Source organism: Eumetopias jubatus, unplaced genomic scaffold (genome assembly GCF_037043125.1).
Source record: "Eumetopias jubatus isolate StellerSeaLion01/CBP00866 unplaced genomic scaffold, mEumJub1_p1.0 scaffold_15, whole genome shotgun sequence".
Taxonomy (NCBI): domain Eukaryota; kingdom Metazoa; phylum Chordata; class Mammalia; order Carnivora; family Otariidae; genus Eumetopias; species Eumetopias jubatus.
In genome coordinates this window covers 6,419,482-6,442,362 of record NW_028274821.1, presented here as the reverse complement: position 1 = coordinate 6,442,362, position 22,881 = coordinate 6,419,482, and the positions used below count along the sequence as shown (strand labels likewise).

The 22,881-nt window shown below is 34.5% G+C and overlaps 1 protein-coding gene and 1 pseudogene across 3 annotated transcripts in view; both read left to right on the top strand.

Annotated features, from left to right (window-relative positions):
* Nucleotides 1-12,966, top strand: part of JAK2 (Janus kinase 2) — a 147,628-nt gene extending 134,662 nt beyond the window's left edge. For all 3 annotated transcript variants that reach the window (XM_028117334.2, XM_028117335.2, XM_088019163.1), the window contains 5 exons: nucleotides 538-662; nucleotides 838-1,010; nucleotides 7,612-7,729; nucleotides 9,302-9,415; nucleotides 9,675-12,966. In XM_028117334.2, coding sequence (XP_027973135.1) covers nucleotides 538-662; nucleotides 838-1,010; nucleotides 7,612-7,729; nucleotides 9,302-9,415; nucleotides 9,675-9,782 — 638 coding nt within the window. In that variant the 3' untranslated portion in view covers nucleotides 9,783-12,966. The remainder of the gene's footprint in view (nucleotides 1-537; nucleotides 663-837; nucleotides 1,011-7,611; nucleotides 7,730-9,301; nucleotides 9,416-9,674) is intronic.
* A 752-nt stretch (nucleotides 12,967-13,718) lies between these two features.
* On the top strand, nucleotides 13,719-22,795 carry LOC148162360 (26S proteasome regulatory subunit 10B pseudogene; annotated as a pseudogene).
* The last annotated feature ends 86 nt before the right edge of the window (nucleotides 22,796-22,881 follow it).

Here is a 22,881-nt window from a genome sequence, read left to right as displayed (position 1 = left end):
GTATGTCCTTGGCATCCTGGATAATGGAAACATAAAATGTCTCAAGATCTGGACTTCTCTGCCAGTGCCTGGAGATTGTACCTGAGATGCTGAGCTACAACCACAGGAAGTCTTTGGCTCCTCGGTTAATCATTCTTTTCACTGAGGATGGTGGTTACCATGCTTGCTTAAGCTTACCAAGAGACTATCATTTTTAAATAAGCAAATTGTCTTTGCTCACATTTTCTATGAAAATATTTTTTAAATTAATACTTTTTGTTCAGTACAGATGAAGAGAAAGGAAATTTTCTCATCAGTTGGGGTTTGCATAAAGGGTTACACAAGATTAAACCATAACTATTTTTTAAGCTTCCTTTCAAAACTTTTTGATTCAAAAAGCCTGTGTTCTTAACTACTACATCACGTAATTTATAATCAGGTTTTGTCATCTTAGAGTTTATATATATCTTTAAGTCATTTATGTATGGTTGTTTTCTAATATTTTATCAGTAAAATATGGCAGAGTAAAACATTGTGTTCCCATTTGTATGTTAAAAGGTCGGCGTAATCTAAGATTAATTATGGAATATTTACCATATGGAAGTTTACGAGACTATCTCCAAAAACATAAAGAACGGATAGATCATAAAAAACTTCTGCAGTATACATCTCAGATATGCAAGGTACTTAATATCCTGGCTACTTGTTGTAAATTTAAAAAGAGCATGCTGAAGTAATTGTTACAAAGCCCTCTAGAGTTTTTCTTAGATAATTAAGGTGGTATATAGAGGAAAGACCCATTTAAATTGTTTATGTTTATAAAACTTAGCTGAAATAAAAATGTTACTTTATCCATAGGGCATGGAGTATCTTGGTACAAAAAGGTATATCCACAGGGATCTGGCAACAAGGAATATATTGGTAGAAAACGAAAACAGGGTTAAAATTGGAGATTTTGGGTTAACCAAAGTCTTGCCACAAGACAAAGAATACTACAAAGTGAAAGAACCTGGTGAAAGTCCCATATTCTGGTGAGTATATTTTAGTAGAATAAAGTAAAATTTTAGAGCACAAACTTCAAACTTTATTTTTATTAGTATTAATAGTATGTCATTTATATATTTATAATAATAGAAAAAATTTATCATGCTTACATTGGGCTAAATGCATTTCATGGATTATCTCATCTAATCTTTAGAACAACCTTGGAGAAGATGTATTATTATCTCTATCTTGAGTATGAGGAAACTGAAGTGTAGACAGGTTAAATAGTTTGCTCAAGGTCATATGACCAATAAATGGTAGAATTAGGATTCAAACCCAGGTAGTCTGTTCTCAGAATTTGTGCTTTTAAGCTTTCTTAGCCATGGTGATGATTTAACCTGTCATTAAAGGAACATTTTATAGCAATTTGAAGCTAAAGGTAATTTTTGATCTTCAATTAAAATTGTGAGTTGCAAGGAACATACAAACCTAATTTTTTATCTGGTATACATTGTTGTTTTATTGCTTTGTGCTTTGATGCAAAGTCTTCTTTTTTATGTCTTCGTTTTTTGTTTTATAGGAATGAATTGCTGAAATTATATTTAAATGTTTAAATTTGGGATACATTCCAAATAGACTTTAATTCTGGTTTATTCATCTGAAATAATACTATTAAGATTATGTTGTTTAAATCAGATGTTACTGTTAAGGGTTGGGTTTTGTTTATTTTAGTTAAGCATATTTTATTAACATTTTGGGTTTCTGACTCGAAAGTTGGAATTACTAATATAAACAATATAACTGTCAATTTATAAATATTTGAGATTCATCAGAATTATTAGAAATATATAGATTATTCAGTTAGCTACCGCTAAGTTCATTGATCATCCTTATATGTTAGTTATCTTTTTTTTTTAAGATTCTATTTATTTATTTAAATGAGAGAGTGAGAGAGGGAGATCACGAACAGGGGGGAAGGGTAGAGGGAGAAGCAGACTCCCCACTGAGCAGGAAGCCCCGTACGGGACTTGATCCCAGGGATCATGACCTGAGCTAAAGGCAGATGCTTAACCCACTGAGCCACCCAGGCGCCCCGGTTAGTTATCTTCATTTATTTTGTATCTGTAAGTTTTACAGCTTCTCCCAGCTATTATAAATTGTTAGTCTGGAAGGAAATTAGGTAAGAAAGCACCAGTGATTTAGGACAAATGGATTATTTACACAGAAGAGTAATATATGATGGCATTGTGAATATTTTAAAGAAAAGTCCTTATCTCTTAGAGATGCATACTGAAATAATTATGTTTGAAATACCATCCTGTCCAGAATTCACTTCCTATATATCCAGTGGGGTGGAGATGGGGAATAGTCCATAAAACAAGACAGGCAATGAATTTAACTAAGTGACATATATATGGTTGTTTATTGTTCTCTAATTTCTGTATGTTTGAAATTTTTTGTAATAATAAAACACTTTTTATTGGTGATAATCAATAGCATTACCATCATCTAATTATTTTTAGGCTCTAAGTAAAACTAGAAAATAAGACTCATCTAAACTTAACTATCTACTTTGGTTATATCCCCAGTGATACATGAATTTCATTCTTTTTTTCCAGAATGAGAAATTAAAGAAGTTAAATGGAATTAACTAGAAATCCATAAAGCCTAGTTATATGAATTTCCAGTGATTTGGGCATACTTAATGAATACACTTTAATAAACACTATTAAGTACCTATTGTTTCAAACACCGTAGAAGGAACTTGGGATATGAAGATAGGGTCAATATCAGGAAGAAGGGGGAAAAAAAAAAAAAGGAACTGTGCCCAGTTACTAGGAGGGCCAAACTAAAAGGAAAAGTTTGATGTGGCAGGCATATTCAGACAGGTCCACTACCCATTATCCCTTCCTTTTAACAGCTCATAGTTCAGGAAAAATCAAATGTATGGTCAAATCATTGTAATGTAGTATATAATTGCAAGAATGAAGAAGATGATGGGAAAACATAAGAATGCAAATAATTTTGCTGAGGGTTTAAATTAATCAGAGAAAAGCACAACTAAGAAATGACATTTCAGGGGCGCCTGGCTGGCTCAGTCAATTAAGTGGCTGCCTTCAGCTCAGGTCATGAACTCAGGGTCCTGGGATCGAGCCCCCCTCATCGAGCCCCTGCATCGGGCTCCCTGCTCAGCAGGGAGTCTCCCTCTCCCTCTACCCCTCCTCCAGCTTGTGCTCTCTCTCTTGCTCACTCACTTTCTGTCTCTCAAATAAATACATAAAAAATATATTTAAAAAAAAAAGAAAGACATTTCAACTATCGATTAATAGTTTACCAGGTAGAGAAGAGGAAAGGCATTCCATGAGGAGGGAGAAAACTTGTTTGTGTAAATAAGTAGATAGGAATGGAAGGAGTTTTGTTATAAGAATATTCATTTCTGTGAGTCCTTGTGAGATAAGTAGCAAAAAAGTATATAGTGATGTACCATTAAAGTTTATCTGTTAGCTGGCAATTTCATTAGATCGATTCTTTTTTCACTTTTATTGAAAACAAAGAATTAAACCACTTGATTTTCAAAAGAGAAATCATTAGAGTCATTCCTTTTCTCAGTTTTTGGGAAGTATACCAAAAGTTTTTCAAAAGTCTGACTTCATTTTTCAATTGAAGTAAGTATATTAAAATTGTGAAATTGTAAAATTAAAAATAAAAAAATAAATTGCAGAGCACATGTACAGAGGCATGTTTTAACAAAGCTAACAAAGCATATTCACCAGAGCACCTTTCTTTCAAGATTACTTCTTTTCTAATTTTAAATATTCAGTTTCATGCCTAATTTTATATTTTTTGTTATAAAGAAAGCTCCTAAATTACGTAAGCTTTGGGCCCTGTATTTCTCCCTGCATATCTGGAAATCACAAGGGCAGTCAAGATAAACTTCAGAGTTTTATCTTTAAATTAATCTAGTATAATTAATTTTATATTGTTATGAAAATAAATCATTTCTCATTACTTAGTTTATAATAAATAATACAGAATAAAATGTAGCTAAGATTATAATGTATGTAGTAAGGTGTATGGTAAAAGGTCTAGTATTCCTTCAGTAAATATCTTGGGGAGAGGTGTGTATCAAACTCTGATATTTGACTTTGGAGAATTATTAAGTTAGTATAAAAGTCAGAAATAACATTTTTATCATGATCAAAATTTCCCTGTGTATTTAATGGAAAAGAAAGCTATCTACTGCTAAAAACTAATCAGATAGGCAGTTAGTATATAGTTTTATATTTATTTTAGCAAGTATTAAATGTGTTATATAATGTAATGAGGCTGACTAAATTTTATATAAATATTTCATAATATGAATGATAAAATAGGTTTTAACTGGGGGCACCTCGGTGGCTCAGTAGTTAATCGCCTGACTCTTGATCTCATTTCAGGTCTTGATCTTAGACTTGTGAGTTCAAGCCCCATGTTTGTGTCCATACTGGGTGTGGAGCCTACTTAAAAAAAAATTTATTTTAACTAATTAATTGAATAATGAACACTAGATCGGAAGTATGAAAGGGAATGCATACGATTTTTATCCTTGAGATTTAGCCATCGTACTATTTTTTTTTAAAGATTTTATTTATTTGAAAGAACATGAGCAGGGGTGAGGCAGAGGGACAGAGGGAAGAGAAGCCGACTCCCCACTGAGCAGGGAGCCAAAGGCGGGCACTGAACCACTGGGCCACCAGGCGCCCCTAGCCATAGTTTAAGCAACTGTAATTTCACTTCAGAGAATTCTTGTTACCTATATTGCTTTTCTTGTTCAAAAGTGCTCTTTGTTTTAAGCTAACAACATGTTCCAGCGTGTCCTAAGGGTTGGTATTAAGAAGAACTGAAGGAAAAATACTGCTAAAATACTTTACTTGTTGAAGCAGGCTTTGGGACTCATGGAGGACACTTATATACTCTTCTTGCTGTAGAGTATGCCTTGGAAAATCTTTGTAAATACCTGGGGTTACTCTTCACCTGGTTTGAAGACCTCTGTACTATACATGTGATAAGGATCTGACCCTAGACTGTAACAGCGGTATTGGGTTAGGAGACTGATTTGATATATTCTAAAGGCACTTGATGGCTCATTAGCTATTGGATTGAAAGATGAGTCAAAGATAATTCTTAAGATTTCTACCTGAGAAGTAAGATAGATTGTTGATGCCATTCATTGCATAGGGAAAGTAAAATAACCAGCAGGTTTTGGAAAAGTGGGGATGGAGTTCTCCTTACCACAGCTTTAATATGGAAATGTTCAGTAAGTCAAAGCACAAAAGAAGGGTCAAATTTACAGTTAATAAATTTAGGAGATGTTAGTATATAGGTGGATGAATACTATCTAATGGAAAGTTTTTGACAAAAAGGTAGAGGTCTGATAATGGAATCTTGGGAAACCCAAATTTAGAAGATGGAGAAAAGGGAAAGTGTTGGGGAAATATAATTAGAAATGAAATCTCCTCCCAACCCAGAAAACCTCTGCACAAAGATAGAAGAGAAAGAAAAGTTTTATTACTGACTAAGCTTTAATCCTGAAAGTCATGGCATCACAAGCAATCTGCTAAGAGATTGCAAAGACAAAGAAATCTCACCCTTTTACATGGCCAGTCAGATTCAATCCATTACATAATGTTCTCAAGATAAACAGTAGCTAGTCCTCAAGTAAGAGGACTTGGCGGCACCCTTTGTCACACATAATTTATTCTAAGTTCACTTGGTAATGGGAGTGACCATCTGCATTAGCTAATTGGCATTATCCATAGGAAAAACAAACTTCTCATATCTTTATGATAGGAGATAGTTTTGCAACTTGGGAGGAGGCACCTGCCAGAAGTTAAACTCTTACCTCCCACAAAAACTGGGAGGTCACTTGTTTGATGATTACATTCCAGAGAGATGGTTCCCAGGTTCTTGAGAAAGACATTCTTGGATCATAAAGCTGGCAAAAGGCTTTTATAAGCAAAAGCTTTGTTTAAAAAAAAACAATTATATACATTTCAAAGAGACAAAGAATTTACAGTGGTAAGTTTTCTAAAGTAAATGCTCTAAGAAAAGAGGAGGAAGTCTTTTCCCTCATTTTCAACAGGGAGAATTAATTTTTTCTTTTTTGATTTGTATTTATCCTTACATGGGAGAGAGAAAACCAGCCTTGGAGATGAGGGAGGAAATTGTAGACAGTGCTTTCATGAAAACCGAAGGAAAAGACTGTTTTGCAAGTGTTGGGGGGGCAGAATGTCTTCAAGAAGGTTATATTGCATTTGTGAGATAAAACATACATTTAAAAATAACGTAACTGTGAAAAATTTTTTGAAACTAAGTGTAAAAAATAGCCTGGCTAACTGTATAGTATGGACAATAAATGTTACAGAAATTCAGTAGCATGAGGTCATTAAGACCTTGAGTAGCAGAGAAAGATCTGTGGAAGTGAGGAAACTTAAATTGGATTTTGAGGGAGAGATTAAATTTAAGTAAATCACATGTTAATCTCATTAGTCTAAAACAGATCTTTGTCACTGTCCTCTGTAATAAGGATAAACTTAGCAATGGAACCATGATCTTCACAGTCCATTAGACAAAATCCTCCCTTGGATAGTGTTGATACTTGAATAGACAATGACACCATTTCTCCCTCCGACTTTCTATTTTCCGTTTCCTGTCATAATCGCCCTCCTTCTGATTAACAAATTCTTTCTTTTATCTTTATAGCTTCAAGTCTTGTTTCAGTTTAGAAGCCATTTCTTTTTCCTCTAGGAGACTTACCTCCATTCATTTAAAGCTTTAACTTGCAAAGAGAATCCCCCCCCCCCCCCCCCCCAGTTCCTGGAAGGTACTTTGCAGTTAACTTTGTTACTTATAAAGACAAAAATAAAGTTTTTGGATTTGAGTTATCTTTGTGTGCCAGAGGTTCCCAAGACCACCCTCGGGTTTGATGACTCACTGGGAGGACTCATAGGGCTCAGCATACAGTCATACTCATGGCTATGATTCATTTCAGAGAAAGGTATAAAGCAGAATCAGTGAAGGCAAAAACCATTTGGGGCAAAACCTGGAGGAAACCAAGCGCAAAGCTTCCAAGGGTTCTCTCCCAGAAAAGTCACACAGGACACGTTAAATTCCCTGAGCCGTGAATCCTGACAGCACACTCTCTGCCTGGCATGTACCAAAATTCCAGACTCTCAGAAGGAAAGCAGTGTTCAGTATAAACCATATTGTTTGCAGAGACAGTTTAGGCCCAGTGAGCTACTCTTCTCACTTAGGGAACTGTGGCAACCACTCTGAAATCAAAGTTCCCAGGCATCAGGCAGTTGTCAATATTGCAAGCAAGGTTTTTTGAGGATGGCAGCCTCGGGCCTGCTTATGATAACTCTTTTCTGTATACCCTGTCTTTTCAGTCCAGTGATTTTTCAGGTAAAATCAAGAGTTGGCCTATCAAGTAACTTTTCTTTTTAAAGAAGTGTAGCTGATACACGTTACATTAGTTTCAGGTGTACAACATTGTGATTCAAGAAGACAATGTGTTATACTCTGCTCACCACAACTGTACCTCCTGTCACCATACAACCCTATCACAATTCAGGTAACTGTCTTATAAATGCTTTTTGCATATTGCAGGTATGCTCCAGAATCACTGACAGAGAGCAAGTTTTCTGTGGCTTCAGATGTTTGGAGCTTTGGAGTGGTTCTGTATGAACTTTTCACATATATTGAGAAGAGTAAAAGTCCCCCAGCGGTTAGTGTGCTTTTTATTTATTTTCGACTTTTCTTAACATGAGAAAAACTTTTCCCAAAGAATAATAGTAAGCTTAGGACTCATTTTAGAGCCTCTTATTGCTTATTTGTAAGACAGCATCCAACAAAGTAACACTAAACTTATTCATTAAATTAACTTGCATTTTTAAAAGGGAGGGGGTTGGAAAGGAAAACAAACAAGTAAATAAGTAAATAAAAGGGAGGGGCTATATAGTCTCCTTATATTATTTTTAGTAACTCTAATAAATTTATTCATTCTAGAAATTATTGAAAAAGTTAAATATTTAAAAATAATTTTCCCTGTTCTAGCTAGAATTTTTTTAATGAAGGAAACCGTGAAAAAGAAAATAAAAATCTTTTCTAATTCATCTTCTTAAGATAACCATTTTGATATTGTATGTTTTCTTCCAGGCTTTTAAAAATTTTATATATGAAAGTGAAATTTTATAAAACACATTTCTTTTATAAAATAAAGGTCATACTGTATAGTTTGCTATCCTGCTTTTTCATTAAGTACTATAGCATGGATATTTTACCTATATTAGTAAATATTTTCTATAAATATGACTTCTAACTTCCAAGTAGCATTTTATCATAAGGATATAATTTCTGGACAGTTCTTTTCCATTTTTCAGTCTTAATTTTAAGTAATACTTCAGTGAACATAGTGAACATCCTTACGTCTAAATATTTATCTCTTGTCACCTTAGAATGAAAGTGTAATTATAGATAAGAGATTATGAACTCTTGTAAAGGTTTGTGATTATCTCAAAATGCTTTCCAGAAAAGTTGTACCAGATTGTACTCTCAGTGATAGTGCATAAGAGTTTACATTTTACCATTTGTACCATTTGCCAGTATTGACCATTGTATGTTTATGCGGTTTTGTCAAATTGATAGAAGTTATATTTATGTGATTTTAATTTGTACTTCTATTAGTGTGATTGAGTACATATTTATTGGCTATTTGGAGTATATATATGTGTGTACGTTATCTCATGTGCTTTGCCCATTTTTATATTCATAATTTTCCTTACTACTTATAAGAACACTCTATAAATAAGCGATGTGTTCATCATAAATATTTCTCTAGCTTATAGTTCAGACTTTAATTTTAGGAATTTTTAACATATGAACATTTTCTCTCCATTGCATTTATGCTTAAATATGCATTCTGCATTATCTTTTTATTATGTCCTCTTTTACAGTCAACATTTTATTTCCGCTGAAATATGATATGTTAAAGCAACAATTAAAAAAAAGTAAATATGTTTTAGTTCGCTTAATTCGGGCCCTTCTCAGGGAATTTGTGCCAAGTATATTATAGTTATGGAAATGGCATGATAGGGGTTCCACATTCAATTGTCTTTTCTGAAATATGATTGAAAAGAAAGGTTTTGATGCCCAAAATAGTTTGTTCTTAAAAGGTCTCAAACATATAAGAAGACATACATAAACAAAATTTTCACACTTACTAGAAGTTGGGAAAGCTGGTTCAATTTAAATATACCAAAAAAAAAAAATCTCATTGAAAAGTGGGTTTGTATTACAGGAATTTATGCGTATGATTGGCAATGACAAACAAGGACAGATGATTGTCTTTCATTTGATAGAACTCCTAAAGAATAATGGAAGATTACCAAGACCAGATGGATGTCCAGATGAGGTAACCAAAAAAAACCCTTTTTATCCACATTCATGAGGTGTTTTTATTTCCTTTTTACACAGGGATTTCAGGTCACTTTATAACATTTAATTTGCTGAGCTCTTGGATAAATAGCATCATCATATGACTGTGGTTCTAGGCATAACCATGACATTTGCCTATATAGGAGAATTAAGTGGGAGTTCTCAATTCATGTCTTCCACCAATTAAAAGATGGCACTTTATGTTCATTGTAATTGCTTTATTTTCTCTTTTCTAGATTTATTTGATCATGACAGAATGCTGGAACAATAATGTCAATCAACGCCCCTCTTTTAGAGACCTAGCTCTTCGAGTTGATCAAATAAGGGACAACATGGCTGGATGAAAGAAACGAACTTCACTCTGAGACCAAAATAGACTTACAGAACAAAGTTTTGTATTTCACATTACTGTGGACTATTATTACATATACCATTGTTATGTATATCATGATGCTAGCCAGCAAAGATGTGGAAATATCCGTTCAAAACTTTCAAAGTTTAGTGAGTTTTTCTTCATGAGGACATCAGTGAAAAGACTTGATGAGAAGTCCTTAGCAAAGAATTTTGTAAAAAGTTTTACAAACCTAATCAGTCAGTTAACATAACTTTTCTTTGGCAAAAGAAAAAAATAGGCTTTTTTTCAACTCAGAATTTTGAAAGATGAAAAAATTGTAATGTAAATTTTGCAATGTTGAAGATGCACAGAATATGTATATACAGTTTTTACCACAGTGAATGTATAATACCTTGGCATCTTGTGTGATGTTTTACACAAGGGCTGGTATTCATTGGTCATGTTTCCTAATTTTTCCATAGTTGATATACAATAATGTCACTATACAAATTATGATGCTCAGATAATTGAATAAGCACCTTGTGTTCCTGTTCATCTGTATCACTGGCCAGCAATATAAGCAGATGTACACTTTTAGCTTGTAGTTCTATGTACTGTAAATATTTTTCAAAGCAAAGGGAACAAATGTTTAGTTTCGTTTGTATAGGAAATTTCCCTGACCCTAAAGAATACATTTTGAAATGGAACAAGTTTACAAAGATATAACACAATCTATTTTCTTATTTGTCTCCCTTGTATCTGTTTGTGGTGAGTATGTTTTTAAAATAGAACTATCTCCAAATTTTTCTAAGACTACAGTGAATAGTTTTCTTTTATAATTTTGAGATTATGAATGCCAGGAATATTGTCATCCATTTAGCTCTTGGCTGCTAATAAGATTTTTCAATCCCTGGGACCTTTGGTCATGCATTAAATTTAAGCGTAAGCCATAAAATATATTGTTTTTTAAATGTATGTGCTTATTAAGATGCATAATAGGTTAGGAATTTTTTTCTAAAGAATATATATTTTAGGGGGTTTCAGAAATCTCTTGCAGTCATAGAAAAGATTTCCTTTTGTTAGATTCTCATATACAAGGGAGAAATGAGGATAAATTGGTGAAAAAGTATGCTTGTTAATTTTATTCAAGAATGCCAGTAGAAAATTCATAATGTATGTCTTTAAGACGAATGAGAGATACATATTTTCAATTAAGTATAAAGAATTATTTGTTGTTATGTCCTTTGTTTTAGTGCTATTCCAAAGTGGAAACCATACCTAAAATGTGGTGGTGGGGGGTTGTGTGTGTTATTTATACAAAGCTTAAAATACTTAGTATTTCAGTTAAAAAGAAAATAGTTTATTTTCAGTGGTATATGCTATTTTTTTAAATGTGTACTTAAAAACTTTTGATTATCTATTTTTGGAGCTGGCTTTGAAATGCAAATTATATAAGAAAAAATTGCCTCAGACATAAAATTTGAGATTTTTTGGTTGGAAGGAAGGAAAGGGTAGAAATGCTTTTTACATTATCTTTAAAGCATTTCAGTAGTTACCAAATGCAGAAAACATCTACAGTGATAGTATATTAGATTTTAAATAAGATTTCTGATGTTTTAATGAAATTTGAATATAATTTTTATTTAATTTGTGGACTCCTCAAAGATCTGTATACATAATGCAATTAAGAGATCTTCCGTGCTGCTACTTTTCACGTCAAAAGTAGCATATCGTACAATATGCTTGATTTCAGAAACTTAAGTACTTAAAAAGCAGATTTTTAAAGGTTTATAACATTATGTTTGTTTTTAAAACAAAGGTATTAATTAGATTACTTAAAATTTTTTTCTCTTAATGTTTCAGTTTTTAGTTTTAGGGAAAATAATCCCACATAAACATTCTGAAGTAAAAGTGGGATGACTACCTTATTGTAAAATTCCTAAGTTTGCAGGAGAATTATTCATTGAAGATTTGCAATGTTTTAAATTTTTATTCTGACTGTGCATAAAAAGAAGTTAACCTGCAGCTGTTCAGTTGGTTCTGCACAAGAAATAGGTAAGTAATTATTGTATCAGTTAATGCCAAAATGTTTCTTCAAGTTATTATTCTTTAGAAATGAGGGTAAAGATTTTCTTAGAATTCTGTAATTCTGTAAATATTGCAGTACATTAAGTTATATAATCTTTATATAAATAATGCTCTACATCCATGGCTACTTTGGGAAATAGTCACTTTCACATGTTACCCATATATATGCTGCCAGTTGCACTATAATTTGCTGTGAAAAGGTGTTTTCTTACAACTTAAGACTTAAGCTTTAAAGTCAAGTGAAATTTTTATCACAAATACAACTTCTGATATTTAACTTTTATTTAAATACTTTTATTGTGGAGTAGAAATAAGAAAGTACCTATAGTTCTATACCTGGGGGGAGCCATTCTCCATGGGAGTAGCATTATGTGGTCTGCTTATTGAGACTGTGTTATTTTCTTTATTGTGCCTTTAGCATGTTTCCACAAAATTGAAATATTGGTGTAATAAATATTCAGAAGTTATTTTCTTTTTTATTGTCACCTAACCAAGGAAGTGGGGGGTTATACACACTGATATAGGGATATGCAGAGAAAGCCTTTTGTAAAAAATAGTGAACTTATTTTTTGATTTTTTTAAGAAGCGCTTCCTAAGATTGTTAACTACTAATGTGCTCTTTATGAACATCATTGTATCCACTCCAGTTCTGGTATTTAAATTATTTCTAATGAAAGGTTTTTTTTTCTAATTTTTCAGTGTAACTTATTACAGATCTTTCAGTTTGCTGTATTAGAATAAATAATAACAGTAAGTATAAGTCAGCAGGATTATCCAAACAAAAGACTAGGTTATATGTGATAAGATTCATTTTATTTAAGAAAAAAAATATCAGAGTATGGATCTGAGAAAATTCTTTATGTTTACTCACAGATTTGGGTTGGCTATACTTAATTTCAAGATAATTAGCACTAAGTGTTTCATGATGCTGACAGGAACATTTAGAGAGATTTCAGAATGACAAAGAAGAGAATTTAAAAACTTTCATATTAATCAAATTCATGTAATATGCATATCAGATGGCCTTTAACTTTTACTATGAATCAAATTTTTAGTAAAGTGTACATTATATCCTGAATATTAAAATATTTAATTTTGTAATCTTACCAATTTTGTTTTACTTTATTACAGTATGTTGTCTTTTAGATTAAGAAGTTAATTTCTATTGTACTTATGCCATATGGGATTGTTTGGTTGGTGCAGGCCCTAAAATACTGTTCTTTTTCAGTCTTCCAAATTTATAAGGAAATGCCTTATCTCTGACTGAAACACCAGTCTTGTAAAGTTGTTAATGGTCATTATTCCATCATAAGTCCTTTCTTTGCATAGCAAATTGCTTAATATCTTATTTTTGAAATAACTGTAGCAGGTTTATACTTATAAGAGCATTAAAAGATCTTTAAGAGTTCCTGTTCCAGTTATCCATATTCTTAGATTTTTGTAAATGGTTTTAATTTTAATACTTGCCTAGGAAGCACGCCTGTAGATGCTCTTTATTGGGGCCAAGCAGGTCACCTTTGAGCAGAGTGAACAGAAGCTTAGCTTTTAGATCTGTCTGTTCGTAAGTAATAATAAATAGAGCAAAGTTGGCATAACAGGTATTACAGAGGCATCAGGCGGCTGAGAAGGCAGGTTATCGGTTGCAGATGGTAGGACATTATCAGAACAGGTACTAGAAACACAAATGAAAGTATGCAATGGAAAGATTTTTTGATCAGTTATCCCTTCCGGTACAGTTGTATACATAGATGAAAATGTTTAGATGCTTTTCACACACACACACACACACACACACACACACACACACACAAAGATAGTTAAGTGGATAGTATTTTTAATGAATAAGTTTAGGTTCTTTTATCTTGTTTATGTTTTAGTTTAGTTCTTTTAGTTTTTAATTTTTTAAAAAAGGATTTTATTTATTTAAGAGAGAGAGAAAGAGAGAAATCAGCAGGGGAGAGGGGAAGGGGGTGAGGGACAAGGCGACTTCCAGCGGAGCAGGGAGCCCAGTGGATGCAGGATTCAATCCCAGAACCCTAGGATCTGACCTGAGCCCAAGGCAGATGCTTAACCAACTGAGCCACCCAGGCGTCCCCAGTTTAGGTTCTTTTGAATGCTTGGAGTATATATGAATCTCAGAGTATGAATTTTCTAGTAGCATGTAGTATAAGATTGTGCATCAGAATTTATTTACTGAAATTAAAAATATTAGAGATTAAGGAAATCGTAGAGAAGGGAAAAGGGAGATAATACAAAGACAGTTGAGAAACATCGCTCTGGAGGGTACTCATATGGACATGGGCCAAACCAGCACTACCTCAGAAATGACCTCATGAAAGGGAAGATATGTCAGTGTCGGAATCAGCTGAGAGTATGAGATCTTTAAGCAAATATTCCAGATACTGTATCTGAATTAAGAATTAGCCTACATGTAATCTTTCTAAAAAGTCAAATGATTTTAACCTCTCTAGAATTTAAAGGTTTTTCCTTAACAGATACAAAAATTGGGTCTCCTTCAGTGGAGATAAATCCCTGAGTACCATTTTGTTGTCTTGTTTTTTCATTTCGTGATAAATAAGATTAAATGATCCTCTCAAAAAACTTAACAGGGTATTTTGATAATATGCACCATATTAACAATTTGCTTCTTGGTCAGACAAGGAGATAATAAAGTACTTTTTGATATTAAAACCATGTCCTTTTACTGTATATTAAAGTCAAAAATAAAATTTCCACAGAGAAAAAGGAAAGAAACAAGCAATGCCAAGTAAAGGTCATATTTATTCTATGAAATTTACGCAGAAGACAAAGTGCTCATGTTTGACAGAAGAATGCTACAGTGTTTGGTCTGGTCTGGTTTGTTAGCCATCCTATTGGGTGTGACGTGCTCTAGCAATGTGGTTTTGATTTGCGTTTCACTGTAATGACGAATGATGTTGGTTATCTTTTCATGTGCAATTTATTGGCCATTTGTGTATCTTTGGGGAAATGTCTATTTAAGTCCTTTGCCCATTTTTAAAATTGAGTTTTGTGTTGTTAAGTTATAGGAGTTCTTTTCTTCTGGATATTAACCCCTCATCAGATACATAATTTGCAAGTATTTTTTCTCCTTCTTGGGTTACCATTTTACTCTGTTGATTTGTGTCCTGTGAAGCACAAAAGTTTTCAATTTTGATGTATTCCAATTTATCTCTTCTTTTGGTGTCATATCCAAGAAATCATAGCCAAATCCAGTGTTGTGAAGCTTTTTCTCTATGTTTTCTTCCAAGTATTTTATAGCTTTGGCTCTTCCATTTATGTCTTCAATCCATTTTGAGTTCATTTTTTCATATGGTGTAAGGTAAGTGTCTAACTTCATTTTTTTCCTTGTGGATTTCCAGTTTTCCCAGCAACATTTGTGGAAGAGTGTCCTTTCCCCATTGAATGATTTTGGGGCACCCATGTTGAAAAATCATTTGACCATATATGTGAGAGTTTATTTCTGTTTTATTCCAATAGTCTATATGTTTGTCTTGATGGTGGGACCATACTGTATTGATTACTAGTAGTTTTTGCAGTAAGTTTTGAGATCAGGAAGTGTGAGCCCTCCAACTTTGTTGTTTTTCAAAATTGTTTTGTCTTTTTGTTGTCCCTTGAGATTCCATATGAATTTTAAAATGGGTTTTTCTACTTCTGCAAAAAACTAGATTTTTGCAGATCTTGGGGTTTTGATGGGGATTGCATTAAATCTGTATATCACTTTGGGAACAGGTAGTACCCTCTTATGTGGATTATCTCATTTTATCCGTACAATTGGTAGGTACTGTTATTTTTCTCATTTTAAGTGTGTGAAAACTGAAGTTTAGCAATATACAATAAAATCCAAGTCCCACGTGTAGCAAGAAGAGATGCTGCAATTTGAACACAGGCAGTCTGACTCCAGTGCCAAAGTTGATAACCATTTCGCTATGTTGCCTTTCACAGCTTTGACTGTGCGCATATAAAGCAGCAGTAAACTTAGATGAGCTTTCTGCAGTGATCCACGGTTATATTGTCCAGGTGGCAAGATGACAAAATCATTTCAGTTCCCAGTAGAAATTATTGGAATATATTTTTAGTTGTGTTGCTACACATCCTATCCTCCAAACAAAAGAATTTAAATGGAAAACAATTTGATAAAATATAGAAAGTAAGTCTTTGTGGAAGGAGCAGTGTAAGGGACCATACTGCCTTTCCTAGCTGTTGAGAGAAAGTTGAAAGTAAATGAATTTTTTTTAAAGTTTGGACTGGGTGACCTTTGCCTTTGAGAATACCCTGCCAAAAGACAAGGAAGTATTATTTAAATTGTACACTTTCAAGTCTAGACATATCTTTGGTTGCTTGAGGAACTGAACCATGTTTTCCAAAATCATCATAATATTTGCTTCCTGAAGGAGGATTACTGGAGTGTGAGAAAAGAATCAGAGATTTAGATGAAACCATTTTGTAGCTGGGGAAGCGAAATCCAAAGCAGTTACCTTAACTTGCCAATGTCACAGATGTGGTCAGGAGCAAAGCCAGACTAGAGCCCAGGTCTTTTGACTCTGATTGATGCTTTTTATACTCAATGTGCTGAATTACCTTATTCTTAAAGAAATGTGCCAAGGTTGTAAACAAACCATAAATTTACTTAATCTTTTAACAGATCTTTTTTTGAGGACCTACACTGAACAAGGCACTATGCTGAACATTGTTGGTGAACAAAAATGTTCAGATGTATCCTCAACGGATTTTTAATTGAGAAGGGACCCAAGAAGTATCTAGCATTAAAAAGACAACTTGCAAATATATCTAGGGAAAAACCCCAGAAAGTAAGTAGCAGCACATCTCTAAAAGGATGTTACCGCTGATGAATCTGCAGTACAGGGTTATAAGTGGTAGGTAAAAAATGAAGCCGCATCAGTTATGTATATGATGTAGCAAATAGATATTTAATATATTTGAATCAAATCAATAACCTGGGAAGTGTTAACCTACAACCAAGGCTGCAAAACTGTTTTTGTATCATGGTGAGTGATCCGAAGAATTACACCAAGTAAAGCCATATGTAAATACTATTCACAGCTAGCAGTTCAAAACTCTCAGGCAGAACTTACCATATTTTCTCCACAAAACAGCCTCCCTTCTTAATGTACTTAGTCATAATAATGACACTACAATTCCCTTAAGTCATCAGAGCTCAGAACCCCTGAGTAAAAACCTTTGATTATGGTTTTTATCTCTTGCACTCTTGCTATTTTTCCTTCTCACTGTCTCCTTCACCAGTCTCTTCTTTTGTACTCCCTTATAAATAACTTCATGTTTAGACTATCGTAATAACCTAATTAGTCTTCCTATCTTCCCTCAGTCCTGCATGTCACTGTCAGGTCATTCTTCCCATAGCAAAGTTTTAACCATATCACTTTTCTGCTCAAGCTTTACACCTGTCCCCATTTCCTATACATGGAGTCTAACACCCCAGACTGTCACCAGACACAGAGGCAGAGCCATATTTTAACATCAAAAGGGAGTCTGATGTAGGGCTTGCCGTATTGGTTGGAGAGGAAGAAAGTACCCCCCCCCCTTTTAAAGACACTATCCTTTGACCACCTTTCCACCTGTCTCCTGGTATTATTTTCACACTGCTTTCACTAGCATCTTTTTGCCATATTTTTTTTTTCTTTTTAAAAATTTTTTATTTAAATTCAATTTAGTTAACATAGAGTGTATTACTAATTTCAGGGGTAGAATTTAGTGATTCATCAGTTGCATACAACACCAGTGCTCATTACATCAAGTGTCCTCCTTAATGCCCATCACCCAATTACCCCATCCCCCCACCCATCTCCCCTCCAGCAACCCTCAGTTTGTTTCCTAGAGTTAAGTGTCTCTTATGGTTTGTCTCCCTCTCTGTTTTCATCTTATTTTTCCTTACCTTCTCCTATGTTCATCTGTTGTTAAATTCCACACATGAGTGAAATCATATGGTATTTGTCTTTCTCTGACTTACTTTGCTTAGCATAATACCCTCTAGTTCCAGCCATGTCATTGAAATTGCAAGATTTCATTCTTTCTGATGGCCGAGTAATATCCCATTGTATATATATACCACATCTTTATCCATTCATTTGTCGATGGACGTCTGGACTCTTTCCATATTTAGGCTATTGTGGACATTGCTACTATAAACATTGGGGTGCATGTGAACCTTCAAATCACTATGGTTGTATCCTTTGGATAAATACCTAGAAGTGCAATTGCTAGGTCATAGGGTAGTTCTATTTTTAACTTTTTGAGGAACCTCCATACTGTTTTTCAGAGTGGCTGCACCAGTTTGCATTCCCACCAGCAGTGTAAGAACATTCCCCTTTCTCTGCATCCTTGCCAACACCTGTTGTATCCTGAGTTGTTAATTTAAACTATCCTGACCAATGTAGGTGGTATTTCATTGTGGTTTTGATTTGTATTTCCCTGATGCTGAGTGATGTTGAGCACTTTTTCATGTGTCTGTTAGCCATTTGGATGTTTTCTTTGTAGAAATGTCTGCTCATGTCTTCTGCCCATTTCTTGACTGGATTTTTTGGGTTTTGGGTGTTGAGTTTGGTAAGTTCTTTATAGATTTTGGATACTAGTCCTTTATCTGTTGTGTTATTTGCAGATATCTTCTTCCATTCCGTAGGTTGCCCTTTAGTTTTGTCGAATGTTTCCTTTGCTGTGCAAAAGCTTTTTATCTTGATGAAATCCCAATAGTTCATTTTTGCCTTTGTTTCTCTTGCCTTTGGAGACGTGTCTAAGAAGTTGCTGCAGCCAAGGTCAAAGAGTTTCCTGCATGTGTTCTCCTCTAGGATTTTGATGGATTCCTGTCTCCCATTTAGGTCTTTCATCCATTTTGAGTCTATTTTTGTATATGGTGTAAGAAACTGGTCCAGTTTCATTCTTCTGTATGTGGCTATCCAATTTTCTCAACACCATTTGTTAAAGAGACTTTTTTCCATTGGATATTCCTTCCTCCTTTGTCGAAGATTAGTTGACCATAGAGTTAAGGGTCCATTTCTGGGTTCTCTATTCTGTGTCTTTTTTTGTGCCAGGGTCATAGTCTTTTTTTTTTTTTTTTTAAGATTTTATTTATTCATTTGAGACAGAGAGATAGAGCATGAGCAGGAAGAGAGGCAGAGGCAGGCTCCCTGCTGAGCCAGGAGCCCGATGCAGGACTCCATCCTAGGACCCTGGGATCATGTCCTGAGCCGAAGGCAGACGCTTACCATCTGAGTCACCCAGGTGCTCCAGAATCATACTGTCTTGATTGATTACAGCTTCGTAATACAGCTTGAATTCTGGCATTGTGATCCCTCCAGCTTTGGTTTTCTTTTTCAACATTCCTTTGGCTATTCAGGGTCTTTTCTGGTTCCGTACAAATTTTAGGTTTGTTTGTTCCAGCTCTGTGAAAATTGCTTGATGGTATTTTGATAGGGATGCATTGAATGTGTAGATTGCTTTGGGTAGCATAGACATTTTAGCAATGTTTGTTCTTCAAATCCATGAGCATGGAATGTTTTTCCATTTCTTAGTGTTTTCCTTAATTTCATTCCTAAGTGTTTTATAGTTTTCAGAGTACAGGTCTTTGGTTAGATTTATTCCTAGGTATCTTATGGTTTTTGGTGCAATTGTAAATGGGATCAATTCCTTCATTTCTCTTTCTTCTGACTCATTGTTAGTGTATAGAAGTACACCTGACATCTGTGCATTGATTTTACATCCTGTGACTTTGCTGTATCAGTTCTAGCAATTTTTTGGTGGAGTCTTTCAGGTTTTCTACATAGAGTATCATGTCGTCTGCAAAGAATGAAAGTTTGCTAATTTGGATGCCTTTTTTTTTTCCTTTTTGTTGTCTGATTGCTGAGGCAGGGACTTCCAGTACCATGTTGAACAACAGTTTTACCATATTCTTAACAGCTGTTATGTCAACATACTTTAAATTATTGAAAAAGTACCACTTTTCAGAAGAATTATGCCCAGGAGGGATAACTCTCTCTGTTCCCCTTATAAACCAGGCTTCTGTCATTCCAAGACCTTCAACATGGGTCCCAAACTGCCTTACCTAGATTTATTTCTATTTATTTCTCAAGAGTAATTTTCCAATCCAGCCAAACTGATTTATTCACCATTCATTCCCTGAAAGTATCTTGTAGATTAGCCTAGAGAGGTATGGATAGAAATGGAAAGAAGTAGAAACAGATCCAACTGATGGGAGGGGTGACAGAAAGGAACAAATCAAGGATGTTTCCTTGGTTTTGGTTTGATGGATGAGCTATTTACTCATGGAGGAGGAAGGAGTTTAGACAGAATTCTATTTGGGACATGTTGAGATGTCATATTTCTAAGTAGAGCTGTCACGTAGGTAATCAATTAAAATAATGGATGTAGTTAAGGTAACTTAAGAAAATGTTTTTTAGAGAAAGGAAGCAAATAGAGGATCAGGTTCGGAGACAGTCTAACATTTAGAGGTTAGAGGATGAGTCAGCAAAGAAAGACAAAGAGTGATCAGTGAAAGAGGAAAACAAGCAGAATGGAGTCTCATGAAAGCAAGAGAAATGTGTTTTAAGTGGGAAAAGTGGTCAATCTTTTTTTTTTTTTTTTAAGAGAGAGGTAGGCAGGGGCAGAGGGAAAGAGAATCTTAAGCAGGGGGCCTCCATCTCACAACCCTGAGATCATGACCTGAGCTGAAGTCAAGAGTCAGACACTTAACTGAGCCTCCCAGCTGCTCCGTGGTCAATCATTTTGAATGTTATTTACTGAAGCATCAAGTAATAGGAGCTTTGTTCACTGTAATTGGCCACAGTGAGTTGATGGTAAATTCAGTATAGGTGGAGGACAGCTTCCAAACTGGATTGGGTTGAAGAGGTTATAAAGTTGGTAAGGAAGTAAAGACAGTAAGTGTAGATTACCATTTGAGAAGTTTTGCCATGAAGGGGAACAGGAAAATAAAGTGATAGTGGGCAAGAAAATAAGATTCTTGGTTTTTATTTGGGAGATATTACATCAAGTTTATATGCTGATGGAGTGAGCCATGAGAAAAGAGAAAGACTGATGGGGTGCAAATAATAAAGGGAGGAAGATTTTGAATGAGATCCAGAGCACAAGAGAGAAATGAGTCCTTAATACATCAGGGACCTTTCATTTATAAAGATGGTAAAATGTGGTAAATACAGGTGGGTTTGTAGATTTGATAGTAGAAACATGAGAGCATTTTTCTGTGATTAACTCTGTATTTTACTTAACTTTGAAGTGAAATTACTACCCAAAACTGGTAATTTGATGGTACACCCGTGTCTGGTTTGATTACTGTATTTTTTTAAAAGAATTATTTATTTATTTTAGAGCCTGTGCACCAGAGTTTGGGGGGTGCAGAGGGAGAGAATCTCAAGCAGACTCCCTGCTGAGTGTGGAGCCTGATGCAGGGCTCAGTCTCACGACCCCTGAGATAATGACCTGAGCTGTAGTCACGAGTCAAACACTTAACTGACTGAGGCACCCAAGTGCCCCTTTTCTTTCTTTTTGATTTCCTTGAAAGATAATTGGGATGAGCAGAGCCATTCTTCCCCCATCTTCCACTGCTGCTCTCCTCCTTCATTCCACTTCTACCCCAATGGCCTTGGCCATTTTTGGCATCCCCTATGAGTGATGGTATCTCATCATGGCAGACCATAGAGATAATGAGCTTCAAGGCTATCACAAGAAAAGATGGTGGAGCACAAGATCAACTACTGTCTTAAACAGTTAACGGAACAATTGAAAGAACTTACCAATCAGTATGAAAAGTCTGAAAATGATCCAAAGGACTACAGTCACCCAAATCTGGGCAAACTTGTTTGTGAAGTACTTAAGAAGGTAACTGAAGAAAAATTCGTTGTTAAATGAACCAAGATAGGTTGTCGCTTGTCATTGTCAGCTTGAAAAAAGCTGAGGTCAGGAACAAGAGTTGTTTTGGCTGATTACATTGATATTTGCCAAGATCCACTGGTTTACAACATGTCTCATTAAGGACATAGGGAATATTTCTTTTTGTGAAGTGGAGGGGCTACCAGAATAGATCAGAGAATTCAGAGGAAATAATAGAACTACCTCTTAAAACCTAGAATAATAGAACTACCTCTTAAAACCTAGAATTATTTCATTATAGGGATATCTCCAAAAGGCTGTTTGTTATATGGGCCAATAGTTAAGAAAAACACTAATAGCAAGAGCTGCTGTTAACCAGCTGGAATACAATTTCTTAAATGTAGACCAGTACATTGGTGAAAGTGCTCAGGAATCATCAGTCATGCATTAGTTTTATGGATAAAAAATGATGCCATTGGTGGATACTGGTTTCCTGGAAGTACTTCAGCTGATAGATTCAGAGGACTTTATGGAGTTACCCAAATGGATGGATATGATACTCCGCACAGTTAAAATAATCATGGCTACAAACAAGCACAGTGGATCCTGCTTTGCTGTCTCCAGATAAACAGAAAAGATACACATTAATCTATCTATAAGCAAGGTTAAATATCTTAAAAATCTCTGGAGGTACCATTACAAAGCATGACAACATAGATTATTAGAAGCATTTATGAAGCATTTACGGAGCTTTCAGATGGCTCTAATGGAGCAGACCTGAAAAATGTTTGCACTGAAGCAGGCATATTTACAATTCATGCTGCTCATGAGTTTGTAGTATAGAAAGACTTAATGAGAGCAATCAGAAGTAGCTGATTTTAAGTAGCTAGAATTTAAATTGGACTACAAACCTGAATTCTAAGAAGCTAGAATATAAAGTGAACTACAGATTTTTGATGGCTACCTGACACATTGGCTTAATGTAAAAATCATTTGAAAATGTATGCAATGGCAATAATCTTATTAAATGTGTATGAATAAATTTAAAACAAAGTAAAATATTGTGTGGTGTGTAATAGATGTAGAAGTAAAAAATGCAGCATAAAAAGAAAAGACAAGAGGGGGAAATTAAGTATACTGCTGAC